Source organism: Onychostoma macrolepis, chromosome 11 (genome assembly GCF_012432095.1).
Source record: "Onychostoma macrolepis isolate SWU-2019 chromosome 11, ASM1243209v1, whole genome shotgun sequence".
Taxonomy (NCBI): Eukaryota; Metazoa; Chordata; class Actinopteri; order Cypriniformes; family Cyprinidae; genus Onychostoma; species Onychostoma macrolepis.
The window spans coordinates 23,666,523-23,683,287 of NC_081165.1; the positions used below are offsets into that span (position 1 = coordinate 23,666,523).

Here is a 16,765-nt window from a genome sequence, read left to right on the forward strand (position 1 = left end):
GGTGTTTGCTCATCTGCAATACGTCTATAGGACGTCTCCTTTTAGATGTCAAATAGACGTCTATTAGATGTCTTTAAGATGTTTATGATTTAGAATATATGTAAAACTGACATCTTACAGACGTCTGTCAGACGTTTGTAGACAGCAGATGCTTTACAGATCATGAGATCTTTAACAGACGTCTTGCAGATGTACGTGTGCTATCTGGGTTAGTTTTGTGTAGGAGGATGCGTATTATTTTTCTATGTCCCATGCACTGCTCATTAAATTTGAGTGATAGTAGAATATTGTCAAATCATAAAATTAAAAAAATCTGTTTTCCTATTAATATTTTGTTAAATAAGAGATTACTCAATTTGAGTGCACTGATCATTTGGTAATAAAAATTATATTTTTATTTAATAAAGAAGAAGAGTTTGTCCATGTCCCTTGAATGTTTGTCCACCTCGTCGTATTGGGGAATCCGCCCCTTTAAGAAAGGCTTCGAATAATGTGTGGGAGCTCAGCTAATATGTTTCTAGTACTTGAGTGTCTACTATTTATGACATGACATAAAGCAAATGGGAAATTAAAACCAAATTTTTTGATTATTGTGAGGGTTGAAAGGCACTCTATGGTGATATTGACCCATATATATATATATATTTATTATTTTTTTTTTTTTTTTATTTTTTATTTTTTTACACTACAATGTTACTGTTGAAAACGTGTAAATTATGTCATCATCTGTCCAAACCTGTGTATTTTCCTTATTCAGTGAAACACACACACACACACACACACAATGTCCGTTGTCTCAAGCACACGCCCACAATATGAATATACCAGGCGCCACCCAGTGGAAACACATCTAAGGAACTGAATGCATTGTAACGCCGGTAAACGCTATGGCGGCAGCTGATTTTCAGAAACAAACATGCGACGTCATACACTGCCTCTTACAATATAATGAACTACATTTTGATATGGTGGAGTCTGATGGCCCTGAAGATGGTAAGTGTTCGTCTTTGATCGCTGAGCATTGTTCGAGCCATTCTATGAAAATAACATATCTTAAGAACATATGTGTAAACAATGACTTGCTAACACTTTGCACGTAATTAGCTGACTCATTGGGCAAGCTAACCTTGTTTTCGAAACACGTCTAGTTTAGATGAATCATAACTCAAATAAAATTCACATGAGGCAGTTTGTATATCAACCTATTAATGATAAAATTGTTTGTACTCCAGTACGACGTTCAAATATAATGTTACATAAACGTATTAACATGTTTTCCTGACAGATTTTTTTCCTACATATGGTAGATATCACTTAGTAAAAGTATGTAATGTAGTGCATGTATTGATTAAAATGGTCCTCACTAACGTTAGTTACTTGTTTTTTGTTAACTACCCTCAAGATTGAGTGGATTTTCTGAGGTAAATGTACGTTATGTGACATAATTTACAAGCTGATTTTATGATTTTAAAAATGATGTACACAATTTAAAAACCTGCTGTTATGACAACATCCTAAAAATTTTCTTCTCTTGTTGTTATTTTGTCTTGTATTTTGTAAAAACATGTAAGCGCACACAACCAAGTCTTTCAAAAATTAATTTTAAGTTACTTGTTGTGCAGAAAACTCATTTGACCCTATAAAAATAGCCTCAAAGCTCAGGGAACTGGGTGACGATTATGATGAGCGAGTGATCCAGCCATTGATGAAGAATGTACAGAAAGCTGCAGCCGATCAGGTGAGTCCAAACTGTTCATCTTCAGACACCAATTGACTAATCTGAAGAAAGTTTGTGTCACTTTGTGAACATTGGATATTTTATCAGTGTTACTTTGTTCTTGGTCCACTCATAATTACTGTAAAAGCCGCTGTAAAGCAGTGCTGTTTATGTCTTCCAGTTTCCTTTTCTTCCCTGAAACTAGTAAAAGTGAAGCTCTCAATGAATGAAGTATTTCCTGTTTGGCTCTGATAGCTAAGACTTCTTGTGTTAATTTCACAGTAACCACGTGTTTGACCGCAACCGTAGCCTCTGACGCGTGTTTGTCTTCTAGGTGATGACTGCCTTCAGTGATAGTGTGGAAAGCTTGTGTAAGATGTGGGTTGTGGAAAGGGCAGAAGTGGCCTCAGAGAAGCAGCTTCTCAAGGCCGCCATCACACTGGGACTCTTTATGACGAAAAACTGCCCTGACAAGACGAATGTTGTCGAGGTCGCTATGATGGGATTCATCAACAACCGTCTAACAAACTGGATTGCAGAGCAAGGGGGCTGGGTGAGGATTCTTCTATCAGATTTACATTAACTGCTTCCTTTGTATGGAAGCATATGTGTAGCAAAATTCAATTTGCAATGTACTATGCAAAAAAAGCCAATGCAATATGTAAAATTGCAATGTATTTCTGTATTTAAATTTACATTTTCATATGTGCAACATTTAGTGCAAAATGAAAATTCAATTATATAATTTAAATTTGCCATTTTCTACACTAGTTTTAATATGCAAATTAAAAACATATTTTAAAGCCTTATAAGTTGCAAAATTAAAATGAAAATGTAATAACAAAATTGATTAGACATGTTTAACATGTCCAAGCAAAAACTGTAGCAAAATTATCATTTAAATGATGTTTTTACAAAATGCATTTAGATTTATGGGTGGGACACTTGGGATTGCATTTTCATCGTGATACTGCGGGATAATTACATAATTCATCAATGCCTGTTTGTCATGTATAATACACCAACCAATCAGGATCTGGCTCAAGTTCAAATTTCATTGGACAATAATGTGAAGTGGAGCAGTCATTTTCCGTTCTTATTCATAAATCGGCAGAAAATAACATGGGAGAGAACAGCTTATTTGTGGAGCGATCTGGATCTGCAGTTTGTCTCATTTTATAAATCAAATTGCATCGCTGAGAAAATAGATGCAGAATGACTACAAAAGCACTGCACGCAATAATGGTAATCCGTAGGCTGTTCAATTCACTAAACATGTAAGGGATAATCAACGGCTAGCTGTGCATTATAAATAAAAATTATTTGAATGCATGACGTGGAGGCGAAAAACTGCCCGACGTGCAGCCTCCGCATATCCCGTTTATGCCATGGTCATTTGCCAGCATTCACATATTAAAGATGTTAATGCAGAAAAGGTTACAGTGGCAGATAGTTTTAACAACTACTTCTCATCAGTTGCTAGTAAACTGGTGGAAAAACTACCTGACCAGTCAGGGCAGTACAGTGAAAGTCACTTTGTTGACTTTTATTCTCAGCAAGGGGTGAAAACAAATGGTTTCTCCTTTGAAAAGGTGTCAGAGGCAGTCGTACTTGAGAAGCTTCAAAATCTAAATGGCTCCAAAGCCACTGGCCTTGACAATATTCCAGCTAGATTCTTAAGAGATGCTGCTGAGGTTATCTCCCCATGTATTACCCATATCATAAATATGTCTATTGAGCAAGGACATTGCCCCAATGATTTTAAATTTGCCAGAGTAATTCCTTTATATAAGAAAGGGAGTAAATTAGAATATGGAAACTATAGACCTGTTTCTATTTTGTGTAGTCTGTCAAAGATAATTGAAAAAATTATTTGTGAACAGATTGACAAATATTTAGCATCACGTAATCTATTATATGAGTTCCAGTCTGGCTTTCGTAAATCTCATTCTACTGATACCTGTGTATTGTATCTAACTGACCATATTAGGAAGGAGGTAGATAAAAGTCATTTTTGTGGTATGGTCATGTTAGACTTACAGAAGGCCTTTGATACAGTTGACCGTGGTATTTTGGTATGCAAATTAAAAGCCATTGGTTTTAATGACTTAGCTGTCAGATGGGTGAGTTCTTATCTGAAGGATAGAAAGCAGGTGGTGGATATTGGAGGAACAATGTCTCAACCACAATGTATAGAATGTGGGGTCCCTCAAGGGAGTGTTTTGGGTCCACTTTTTTTCCTTATATATATATATATATATATATTATATATATAAATGACCTTAAGTCTGTATGTTCATGTGAACTTTTTTTATATGCAGATGATTCAGCGTTATTGGTTTCACATAAAGATAAGAACGTAGTTGAAAGAACCCTCCGTGTAGAACTATCAAATGTCAGTAGGTGGATGTCAGACAATAGGCTATCACTTCACTTAGGGAAAACGGAAGCCATACTGTTTGGGTCAAAAATAAGATTGAAAAGATCTCCTGGCTTTAAGGTTTTAGTTGGAGATAATGAGATCAATGTAAAGGAATCAGTTAGTTTCCTTGGTTGTTTGTTGGATTGCCACTTGTCGGGAGTGGGTCAAGCGCAAAAGGTTATTACCAAGGTAAATCAAAGAGTTCGTTTCTTGGCCAGAATCTCAAGGTTTCTGGACAAGAAAGCGATGTTAACTCTGGCAAGTACTTTAATTCAACCTTATTTTGACTATGCATGTTGCTCTTGGTATAATGGTGTCTTAAAGCACCTGAAACATAGGCTTCAGACTGCTCAAAATGGGGTTATAAGGCTTATTTTGAACCTCCCCATGAGATCTCATCTTGATATTTTTTTTCATTTTGAGACTATAGGGTGGCTAAAAGTAGAAGATCGAATCTCTCAGATTCACCTGTGCATGGTACATAGGACTGTGCATGGGGTTGTCCCCAAATATTTGATCAATTATTTTAATAGTGAGAGATGTTCACAGCTACTCCACAAGGTGCAGCCTTACTGATTTTGTACTTCTTAGAGTTAAGAGTAATTTGGGTAAAGAGTCCTTTTTGTATGTAGCAACAAGCTTGTGGAACAATTTGCCAGGAAATCTAAAAATGATTAGAAGTTTAGGAGGTTTTAAGAAGGCACTGAAAAAATGGCTCAGATGCCAATCTTAGTATGATAATGTTGTTTTATTGTTTTGTTTTTGATAGATCTATTTAATATACAGGTGCTGGTCATATAATTAGAATATCATCAAAAAGTTGATTTATTTCACTAATTCCATTCAAAAAGTGAAACTTGTATATTATATTCATTCATTACACACAGACTGATATATTTCAAATGTTTATTTCTTTTAATTTTGATGATTAGAACTTACAGCTCACGAAAGTCAAAAATCAGTATCTCAAAATATTAGAATATTTATATTTGAGTTTGAATAAATGACCATCCCTACAGTATAAATTCTGGGTATCTCTTGTTCTTTGAAACCACAATAATGGGGAAGACTGCTGACTTGGCAATGATCCAGAAGACGAACATTGACACCTTCCACAAAGAGGGTAAGTCACAGAAGGTCATTACTGAAAGGTGTGGCTGATTACAGAGTGCTGTATCAAAGCATATTAAATGCAAAGTTGACTGGAAGGAAGAATTTGGGTAGGAAAAGATGCACAAGCAACAGGGATGACCGCAAGCTTGAGAATACTGTCAAACAAAGCCGATTCAAACACTTGGGAGAGCTTCACAAGGAGAGAACTGAAGCTGGAGTCAGTGCATCAAGAGTCACCACGCTCAGACGTCTTCAGGAAAAGGGCTACCAAGCCTTGAACCACTAATCCTATCTGAATGCTTTAAAAAGTGTTGTAAAGCAGAGATTCTCCGCTTGTCTCAGTTGGATATTTACGTGATCACATTTTGACAACATTGATTGGTCAGAAGAAACCAATGCATTTCGTCCCTCTGAGCCAAACAGGAACGATTGTTGATGCTAAGTCCCACCCCCATGCCCAGATTGGTTCAAACTGTCACATATTCAACCAATAAACATAGGTTTTGATCTTTGATCTTTGATCTTGTTTAGCGTGTTTCTATGGGAATTTGAGCAAACGCAAAGTGAAAGTAAAGTCTGTCGTGCGTGCATGAAAACAAACACAAAATAACACATTTGCATGAGAGCACTCTCTGAAAAAGCCCAGAAAAACACATGATGGACCACTTTGGCATAAAATAAAACAAAAGCAAGGATGAAAAAGCGGTACATATCGGATAAAGCACTGGAATTTAGGTATTTGCGTCGCGAGGCAATGTCCCGGTAAAATCAATTCTGACGCAGAGTGCAGCCAGTGGATTGATCCATTTGGCTGTTTTATTATGTAAATAATACTTATATAGTTTATAAAGATCATTTGCACTATTTTCTTCTGTTGCACTCTATATATTTCTCACCCATTTTGTGTGTAGTTTGTGAATCATTTGCACTGCTTGTATTTTTGTTGCACAAGACAATTTTTTCACAACTTGCTGCACCGTTTGTGTTTGTTTGTTTTCAATACTCAGATTGAAAATATATTTTTTCTGGGGGAAAAATAATTTTTTTACTGTATTTTGTTATTATATAACACAGTTTCCATTTTCTTTACTCCCTAAATGTTTTTTTGGATACATCTACATTGTTAGTAAAGTAAATAGACTGTTATATGTAGACAAAATTTCATTTTGAAGTGTAAAACACACAGATACAACTTTTTAAAGAAAAAAAAAAAACTTCAGGAGTTTCTGTTTGAGTACACAGTAACAAATCACCCAATCATTGCTTGCGTTTTTCTTAAAATTCTAAAACAATTTGTTAATTCGAGAAAACAACGGGAAAATTGGGACTTTAAATTAGCTAGACTGAAACTTCAAGTTCTCCTGTTTATAATGATATATGGCGCTTGATGCTGACTGTTAGAATAGGTCTAAAAAAACAAAGAAAAGTACAGGCGTGTCAGGTGCCCCCAAAATGTTCTAGGTCTTTAAGGGTTAATATACTTTAAAATATAATTTATTTCTGTGATTCAAAGCTGAATTTCCAGCATCATTACTCCAGTCTTCAGTGCATGGTCCTTCAGAAATCATTCTAATATGCTGATTTATTATCAATGTTGGAAACAGTTGTGCTGCTTAATATTTTGCTATTTATTTATTTTGGAACCTGTGATACTTTTTTGTAATGTATCCAAACTTTTGACCAATAATTTTTTTCAACCCCCCTTTTTTTTTTTTCTTTTACATTTGAGCCCCTGCCCCTGCGGAACTCTCTGCACGTCCCTGTTCAGTGTTCAGGTGCCACGGAACACGCGCTATTAATATAATTAATATAAGTAATAAAATATAAGGTAAGGTAGTAAATAAGTGTAGAATAGCACTGTCTGTTGGCTTATGTGCATCAATCGGAGTGTAAACGGTGAGAGATGTTCAGGCAGGTGAAAGCGTTTGATTAATGGTGATTATTGACCTATCGTGCGTCTTGTTGCCGAGCCCCGCCTTGATGTAATGATTGACAGGTAGGGGGTGTGCTCGGCTCGGAATGCATTTTCAAATCCACAATGACTTAAACTATATTCATCGCGGGGTATTTAATGAAAATGCAATTGAAACGTCATATGTAAGTCATGCATTTAAGAAAAATAAAAGACATGTAAATCACCATTTTGCCGCCCGTTTGCTGCAGCTTTGGCTCAGAATGCATTTTGAAACTCTCATTGCATTTTGCTACAATTATCAGGCGGTATCACAATGAAAAAACTAGAAAAAAACCAGCATTTAAATGATAATTTTGCTACAGTTTTTGCTTGGACATGTTAAACATATCTAATCAATTTGGGTAATTTAATTTTAATTTTGCAACTTATAAAGCTTTAAAATGTTTTTAATTTGCATATTAAAAGTAGTGTAGAAAATGGCAAATTTAAATTATATAATTGAATTTTCGTTTTCATTTTGCAATAAATGTTGCACATATGTATGGGAAAATGTAAATTTACATACAGAAATAAATTGCCATTTTACATATTGCATTGCAAATTGAATTTTGTTACACACATGCTTCCATACCTTTGTAGCGAAGACCAAGAAACTTGGGTATGTCTTCAGCAGGATTGGTGATTTTCACAACAAGCAGCTTCCTGTTGGTCAGCATGGCAAATTCACATGACCAACTTGAACATGTGCGAAATCTGCATGGGGAACTTTTTTTTGCTCTCGTGTGGAACTCCCAGTCGCACAGATTCCTATTAAAATGAATGTAGGGCCCTATGAAATCCGATTGATTCTTTTTTTTCCCCAAGTTCTGTTTTATTTTTTTTCCAAATTCCGTGGAATTGGATTTTCTTTCTTTCTTTCTTTCTTTCTTTCTTTCTTTTTTAAGCTATTTTTTAAAAGTTTAACAATTTTTATTTTTATTTATTTATTTGTATTAATTTTTCCTCAAATTCAGTTTTAGTTTTACCGAAGTCTGTTTTCCATTTTTAATTTTCTGGATTCCATTTAAATGTGGATTCCAAAAGTAAATGTGACCTCTTTGTGACCTCTTATCATAACTCATATCATAAACAAACACAATCTCTACTTTATGAAAACTGGTGAAACTCAAAATCTGTTCTGAAAAGCTAAAACAGTGGCATTCCTAATATCAATTCCACTAACTCAAAATTATATTCACACATTTTTATTAAAACAACAACAACAAAAAAGACTCACCGAAAGAAAATACTGATGTTTTGGATATTGATTTTTTTTTTAACTACATTTTGGTCTGGTCATTTCTGTCAACAATATTGCAAGCTGATACAGTCACAGTTAGTGCGTAATGATATCTCGTTTTTGTCATAGAAAAAAGGTCATCAATGAATAGTTTAATTGATTTTCATCAGTTTTAATTAACGAAATTACATCTAAACCAAAGCATCTGAAGCAGGGGTGTCCACCTTTCAGCAGAGTTTAGATCTAGCCCCAGTTAAACACACCCAAGTCTTCAGTATCACTAGAAACTTCGAGGCAAGTGTGTTTGGGGCTGGATGGAGTTCAGCTCTGCAGGAAAGTGGCCCTCCAGGACCAGGATTGGACAGTAACATTATCCCTAAATGGTTTAAGCAGCACTTGGTTATGAGAACTAGAGACATGTCAACATTCACACGTAGTTTTAAATAGTTAGAACCCATTCAATTAAAACAACTGAATCTAGTCCGTAAACTGACGCCATCAAGTTCACCTCAAATGCCCAATAGTCAGGTTAGACGCCATATTCAATTTAACACAGTTGTGATGGATAGACTTAAAAGCTGTACAATGGCACACACCATATACACGCCTATATCACATAATTTTCAGTCTTGTTTTTTACATTCCTGTCAAAAAATAAAAATATGGCATTACTCTGACTGAGGTCTATGCAGTTCATGTCATAACAGATTCTTACATGTGTATTCCCTCACTTTTAACAAATAAAGCTATATGTTTTTGGCCCCAAATCCCACCACACACTATTTTACTTGACCTCAACAAAAAAGTATTGCAGTCTGTTGGTTTTTGATTTAATTTTGGGATGCTTAATTTCGTAACGCAATTTGTGTTTTTTCCCCCCACTATCAATAATATATAATCGTTGGCGCAGATAGACTTGTAGGCCACTCCGTTGTACTATGGGCGTCCCGAGTTCGAGTTCCGACTGTCTGATCTGTCCTGTCATAATAAAGGCAAAAATTTACTTTGCTATTGTTAAACATGCAAACTGTCTAAAGTTGTTTTGTTTTTTTCTCTCTTCTTTTCCAGGTCTCTTTCTCTAAGAACAGCATGTGATGAGATTGGAGCTCATTGTCTCGTTCTCTGAGAGACCCTCAATCATTCCCCTGAAGTTTTGATTTGTAATGCAGGGTGAACTATAAATGTCAATCATTTGCCAAGGTGCTCTTTTCAGACAATCACAATCATTTTTAATGTTTACCTTTTTATTCTAATACAGTTATTTGTTTTGGAGTATTGCAACTGATGCGGGAACTGTCTTATGATGTAGTGAAATTTCTTTACATCACTGATGTGGAGTAAAACTATAATGTTATTTTAAATATTTTAAAATGAAGCACTTTGAACAAATGTGTTGGTCTAATAGGGACATGCATGTTGTAGTAAACATTAGTGAAATATTAGACTTTTCTCTCATTAGAGATCAATAAACATGAAGTGGACATGTTGAGACATATTATTGTGGTTTCTGGTTTTATTGCAACCTAGTAACAATAAGGAAATAACATCATTGCTCACTAATAATGACTGGGCTACTTTAAAATTAAATAAACAAGCATGCTTAATTTTTACTTAAATATCAAATAATTTTTATGCCTTACTTTTTGTAATGAGGCCTTTAGCACTTTTTAAAACCATCACAGGGGGGCACCACAGTACCGAGTTCCCATCTGCTGTTCACACTACAGAGAGTGATTCACAACTGAAATTTGTTGGCTTTGTTGTCAGTAAACAAAATCACACATATGCGGAAGTGGCCACCATGAGCTGTGATAATATCCTTATCTGATTACACTCTATTAAGACTTTGTTCTTTCCTCACAGCATGCTATCATCATGGCTAGGTTAAAGCTGCAGTTTTTTAAAAGGTATTAGATTAAGACACTCGGCTGATCTACACTATTCAACATTTGAAGTGGATCAAAACCTTTCATCAAAGTTGTCCTAAAACCAAAATGGTTTCTTGTCTTGATCCACTTCAAACGTTGACCACTGCATGTAAGTAATTGCAGCTTGTGAGTCATTTGAACTAGATATAAAAATAATAAATCCAGAGTGTTAATGCCCTTGAACTTAAACTAGTTCAATTCTCCAGTTGGCACCCAGTAAAGGAGAAACAGAGGTCGACTGTATACCATTGATGAGGCGGAAACACAAGTCGCTGCGTCAGCTTTGATCTTACCTCAGTATCAACCCAGGATGTTTGAGAATAGTTGTTTCATAGGAAACACCACAAGAATTGTGCCACTTGACAGGCCTGAAAAGGTCAAACCATTTATCAGAGCTAGTTCAAAGGACACTTCACTCACTCCCACCTATTTCAAGGACGTAGAGTCAAAATCAGGGTCCATTCAGAGGACATCAAAATTTCAGTGATGCTTCTGTTCTTCTAATACACTTGGAGAAATGAGCAATTTCAGGGAAAGCTTTGAATGTACTTGCCTTATTAGAGGCCTGAATATTTAAGAGATCCAACACAGGTTATGCATCATTTATTTTAACACATCTCAGTAAACACACACACGACCTCTTGCAGTATGATTCAATCTAGATTTATTCATGGTTCCTTCCTGTCTATCTTTTCATATTTTTGTAAAGTAAAATCATGCCGTAAAATCGAAAGCTGCATTTCCCCAAGCAAAAAAATATGAGAATGCATCAAGTCAATTTTCAGCAGTTATTCTGTTAAACACACAGTAGAGATGGGTATTAATAAGGCAAACTATTTCATTTAGACTGAAACATCTAAAAAAACAGCATAACAAAAAAAAAAAAAAAAGTGTCATAACACAGCAAAAGCAACATCGCTGATATTGGACTAAAAGGATCACGCAAATTTCTGCTTAAAGGGTTAGATCACCCAAAGACATTTTAATGAATGTTTTAGCAGTTTTTAATGGAAGTCAGTGGGGTCCAAAACAACTCTGAACTCATCTGGCGTTTGTTCTATTAACATTTTTAAAAACATCTTCTCACATGACAAGAATGATGACAGAATTTTCAGTTTTTATAAACTATCCCTTTAAGACAATGTGGGCCTAGCTGCCTCCTATTTGCGCTCGTCATAAAAAGCAGCAAATGGCAAATATCTCCATATCCCATACTTCTCAAAACAAATTAGCTGGCATATAAAATTGACCTCAGATCACATTTTCAATGTCCTTTTTACAAAGTCCTCAGACATGTTTATGCTCCTGACTAAAGACGAGTGTAGTTTAGTGTACTCATAAGCGCTGACATTTACGAGTCTGCAGTTTTGCATTCATTATACGAAGCCCTTTATGTGATGACCACATTCGAATGAACCACAGCACAAAAGGAAATCATAATCGAATAAAGATTTTCCCATAGATGTCAATGCCAGTTGTACGGTGTGGCTATTTCTCTAAAACAGGCCATTTTCATTTATTTAATGGTCCCTCACTAACGATGCAATTCATTCTATGCACCATTGAACGGGTTTTCAAGGAAACATTGCCAGTATTGTTCGATCGTCTCCATTTCTGTGGAAAACGTATTCTCAAGACTGACAGCATACATCCCAGACTGCATTTTCCCTGTAAACTCATCTATACTGTCATACTTTAAAAAGTGCTTCTCGTGGAGGAGACCTGGTTAGCGTAGCATCAGATGTCATTGTCCCGCAGTCTTCTCTCTTTGCTGTCTATGCGAAAGCTGGGCCGATTGCCCAGACGCGGTTCCTCCGTGCAACACACATACTGTTTCCAGATCTTAACGAAAGCATTCCGGAATTTCTTAATGCGGAATGCATAAACGATGGGATTGACAGCGGAGTTACCATGACTGAGCAAGATCGCCACGTAAAGAAGGCACATTGAATTGTCACAAGTAGGGCAGAAGAGAGTGATGCAATTCAGGATATGCAGCGGCAACCAGCTGACTGCAAACAAGAAGAGCACCAGTGCGAGAGATTTCGCCAGCTTGAGTTCTTTCCCGTAATATCGAGTGGGGTCGGTCTGGTTGGCGGTGACCTTCTTGTTGAGCTGCTTGTGGATCATGTAGAAGATCTCAGCGTAGATGAGCAACATGAGGATGAGCGGTGGCAGCACCCATCCGAAGAAGTTGAAGTAGACCATGTACTCCATACTGATGACGTTCTCAAACTCACAGGTTACGAGAAGGTTAGCACCCAAGGTGCCGTTGCTCTGGCGTAGCTTCTCCAGATTGTTCCAACCCAACATGGGCGTCAGGCCAACTACGATGGCCACCATCCAGCATGCTATCACTGCGGTGCCAGCACGCTTTGGAGTCACCACTCTTTTATAGCTGTGAAAAAAAAATATATAATTTTTTAAACAACTGAGACTTTTTTTTTTTTAATGAATAAGCCAAAATTATGTTGGCTGATGGCTTTAACAAAACCAACAACCTTGTAGTTCACAGTAGGTCTGTCTTTAAAGGATTATAAGTTATTGTTCAAAATCAACTCCCTTATGGAGAAAATGAATGGGATTTTAACACACAGAGTAAAGAGGAAGCTTTGTAAAGGATACTGAACCATGAAAATGATTAGGCCTATTTCTGAGGAAGTACAAACATAAGTGAAATTTCTTCAAAATCTGTTTAGGAAGTGCGATTTTATCTGGAAGAAATAATTGAAATCCCTGTTATAAGTTAAAAAAAAGCGCTGAGCTGAGCCACTACACAAACTCTGCTGAGAAGGATTACATTTCGATTTAGTCACAATCCCTTCTCTGTAAAGAGTACAAGGTCTTTTCAGACAACACAAATAAAGCTAGTGAAGCATGCCATCCACTCAGCTGGCAAATTGGCACTAGTTGCTTGTTTGACAAACTATGCACTTGTCCAGTGTAATTACCTCAGACTTGTATGTTATAATCCTATTTAATCATTAAAATGAAGGAAAAGCACGTCATTCTAGCTGTTCTTCTACGCAATCAGAAGTAGCTAATGCTGCAAAACGGTCTTTCTGCCTAATTGTTTTGACTCAAATAAATGTACAAACTCTCTAACTCCAACTTCACATTCAAAGGGAGGCCATGGACAGGACAGGAAATTAAAAACTGTGAGAGAGTCATAGTTTGAAGGTGACTTTGAAAGTGGATTCCATAACACAGCAATAACTTGAGAAACACTGCAGCCCACGGCACACCCACCCAGGTCAAACATCACTGCATGGTCTGAAAGCAAAGATGCTACCTTAGTATTTCTCATCGTCACATTGTTTCTCAGTCTCTAAATTAAGTTTTTCATGTGACAAGTATGAATCCGTGCTAATTAAAGAATATGCATGATTGTTTTCTGTTTTGAGTAGGCCTAAATCTGCTATAAACGGATAGTTCATCCAAAAATGAACTCGCGCTCATGTTGTTTCAGTCAGCATGGCTTTCTTTCATGAATTGAAACGCTTGAATGCAATGGCAATGAATTGTAACTGAAGATGTCAGCGTTGAAAGAAAAAAAGCATAATAAATGTGGTTAATGTGTTCTATATTTTAAGGTTTCTTGAAATCATAGCTATTTTGTTTTTAATTTACAAATCCTTACACCACTACATCTCATTGACATGTTCATGAGAGTTCAAAACATTTTGTAATTTATGAACAAAACATTTACTGAATTCAGAAATGTATGCTACATTTGTACTCTTTTACCATATAAAGCTAAAATAGAAGTAAGAGTAGTATGCATTTCCGATTTCAGTCATTATGTAAGTCGGATCTTTCTAACGATTCAGTTGATCCAATTCACAACCGGCCTGAATGATTCATTCACGATTCGAACCGTTCCAGTCCTCGACTCAATGATCCGGTCACAGACGATTACGATAGCTAAGACTAAAATTTCGGTCTGTTTCTCACACAAAGTTATTGTATGACTTAAGAAGATTAAAATATGGTGCATAAATACATTTTATGACACGTTTGTTGCGGTTTGGAGTTCTTTTTAGACTTGGCAACATTACATTTTAATTGCATCAACATTCTTTAAAAGTTCTCCTTTGTGTTCCACGGAATGAAAAAAGAAGTCATACGTGTTTGGAATCACAAAAGGGTGAGTAAATTACCATTTTGATTTCATTTTGGGTCAAATAGCCTATCCCTTAAAAACCTACTTGTGGTAAGCATAATTCAGTCACCTCAACTTCAATACATCTTGACATTGATGACACGAAACCATCATGCATTCATGCAAATCCCAGTGAAATGAACAAGCAACCCACATCTTATTACCTCATTGGTATCTTGACCCTCAGATAGCGGTCAATAGCAATAGCCAGGAGGGCGAGTATTGAACTTTGCGTTAGCACCAGTACAGTACATGCAACGAGCAGACAGCTGTAAAAATGAGTCTTCAGTCCGATGCTTATGGTTATGGCCAGAGGGATGACAAGTGCCCCGACAGCAATGTCCGCCAGAGCCAGACTGACGATGAAATAAATGGTCGTGTCCCGTAGAGATCGGTTGATTCTCACAGCCCAGACCACCATCACATTCCCAATGACAGAGGAAAGGGCGATGAGCACCTCCATCCCAATGTAAAGACCCAGGACACCAGGCATCCTTGCGATGAGTGCACGTGCTTATGTTGAACAGAATAAAAGATTCCCCAGATTTTTTTTTTTTTTTTTTAACGAAAAGACTGCCTGTACATCAAACGAGTCCAAACTGTCGCTTTATTCTGGTTTACATGTCGGTGCCAAAGTTACATGGCGCAGGATGAAAACACAAGTGCGTTTCCTCTCCGAAATGCGTCCGCGGCACCACGATCCTCCTCCTCATCATGTCCGGGTGTGCAGTCCAGCTCCACAGTGAATTAGTATGAGTCACTTCAGACCGTCCACGACCAAATTTCCCTCACATTCCATGCAGTCAGTCACAGTTCATCAGAAGCGACCTGTGCGCCAGAGTCAGTCAAGACGGCTCTCATATGGTTCAGAATTAAACCCGAACATGTGTCTGTCGATATATCCTGTGAGGTCTGATGGTCACCTTAACTTTGAAACAGCGGAATAACGCGCACATTGGCTACACAGGCAGGCTCCTCGTGCACGATGTAAGTTTAACCAATCAGATGCTACGAGAGCGCGGCAGGCGCGCGCAACAGCTCCTGATTAACCTAATGAGTTGCAGTTCAAGTTGTTATTTACATCTGTTATGTTTGATTATATCTATCTATCTATCTATCTACAGCATAGACACAGCATAGATAGATGATTGGTATAGATTTTATAGTGTACAGATCTTGCAGATCATGAACCCTTACTCATAAATTACTTGTAAATTTCACAAACAATTACTAAGAAACAGCAAGTTACAGAAATTAAATGAATGAAATGTGAAATTTTTAAGGATAAAAATGAAAATAGCATTTTCTTGTAAAATGTACTCCAGTAATCTTTGTTTAGATCAACAAAGATGATACTTTTTCATTTTTAGAACTTAAATACTGGCAATATTTATGCTTGTGAATGGGAGATTTATGATTTCACTCTATAAACACTCTTTACTAGTATTCATTCTTTTCTTAAAATTTAAGCATACATATTTTTCTTTATTCGAGGTTAAAAATTCAGGACTTAAAAATCTGTGCCACACGTGTCGGTTTGAAAAAGCACAACACTTCTGCATACATGAATGACTTTTAGGCTAATAATACTGCTTACAATGGCTTGCGCAATGGAAACAGGAGTTGGTTCTCTTTCAGCTTTATTTTGAAGAAAAATGGTGACAAATATGAGGAAGTCTCAGCAGTTTTTAAGAATGAATAAAAGTTATAATGATTCCGATGGTAAATAATTTAGCTAGATACAATTGCTTGCATGCAAACACAAACAGAGAAAGGTATCAGTGGTATCAAGACCATTTTTGGGTCCGGCGATGTGTCTGAAGGAATTATTGCACCACTCCCTCAAATTCTAACCTACAAAAGATACACTTTTTATAGCTCAGATGTGATTTAGAAGGTCTCTAAACTCAAACTTGCACAAAAAGTTGGTTCATAAACTTACTTAAAATGAAGGAAATATATATAGGCCTATAGATTATATATATAGAAGCACATTTATTATCAAATCATCATCATCAGAGCCTTTGCAGTTTTTATGGACTCATAGCAGGTGAAATATGGAGATGTAAATATCATAAATAAAATAGTTTTTATTAGTATTTATTAGTTTTTCAGTGCATAGTATTAATCTATATTTATATTCATATTTTTTAGTTATTATTATAAATTATTGAGTTATGTCTGAGAACAAGTGGAGAGATACACAGACAGACAGAGACGTAGTTACTG

The 16,765-nt window shown here is 36.3% G+C and overlaps 2 protein-coding genes across 2 annotated transcripts; one reads left to right on the plus strand and one right to left on the minus strand.

The window, feature by feature from the left end:
• The first annotated feature begins 835 nt into the window (after window positions 1-835).
• Window positions 836-9,942, plus strand: LOC131549683 (bcl-2-like protein 15). Its single transcript, XM_058792066.1, has 4 exons — window positions 836-993; window positions 1,623-1,738; window positions 2,052-2,270; window positions 9,515-9,942. Exons 1-4 carry the CDS (start codon window positions 888-890, stop codon window positions 9,539-9,541), a joined length of 468 nt encoding a protein of 155 aa, XP_058648049.1. The 5' UTR covers window positions 836-887; the 3' UTR covers window positions 9,542-9,942.
• Window positions 9,943-10,930: 988 nt separating this feature from the next.
• On the minus strand, window positions 10,931-15,519 carry LOC131549682 (adenosine receptor A1). Its single transcript, XM_058792065.1, has 2 exons — window positions 14,701-15,519; window positions 10,931-12,772 (listed from the first exon to the last, which is right to left on the minus strand). The coding sequence occupies exons 1-2, from the start codon at window positions 15,027-15,029 to the stop codon at window positions 12,112-12,114; spliced, it is 990 nt and encodes a 329-aa protein (XP_058648048.1). The 5' UTR covers window positions 15,030-15,519; the 3' UTR covers window positions 10,931-12,111.
• Window positions 15,520-16,765: the final 1,246 nt, after the last annotated feature.

Bases quoted from the DNA above. Each gene is read 5' to 3' on its own strand.
- LOC131549683 (XM_058792066.1), top strand. From the start codon at position 888: ATGGCGGCAGCTGATTTTCAGAAACAAACATGCGACGTCATACACTGC. The intron at 994-1,622 runs GTAAGTGTTCGT...CTTGTTGTGCAG, and splicing joins GTCTGATGGCCCTGAAGATG to AAAACTCATTTGACCCTATA. The intron at 2,271-9,514 runs GTGAGGATTCTT...CTTCTTTTCCAG, and splicing joins TTGCAGAGCAAGGGGGCTGG to GTCTCTTTCTCTAAGAACAG.
- LOC131549682 (XM_058792065.1), bottom strand. From the start codon at position 15,029: ATGCCTGGTGTCCTGGGTCTTTACATTGGGATGGAGGTGCTCATCGCC. The intron at 12,773-14,700 runs GTAATAAGATGT...TTTTTTTCACAG, and splicing joins AGGGTCAAGATACCAATGAG to CTATAAAAGAGTGGTGACTC.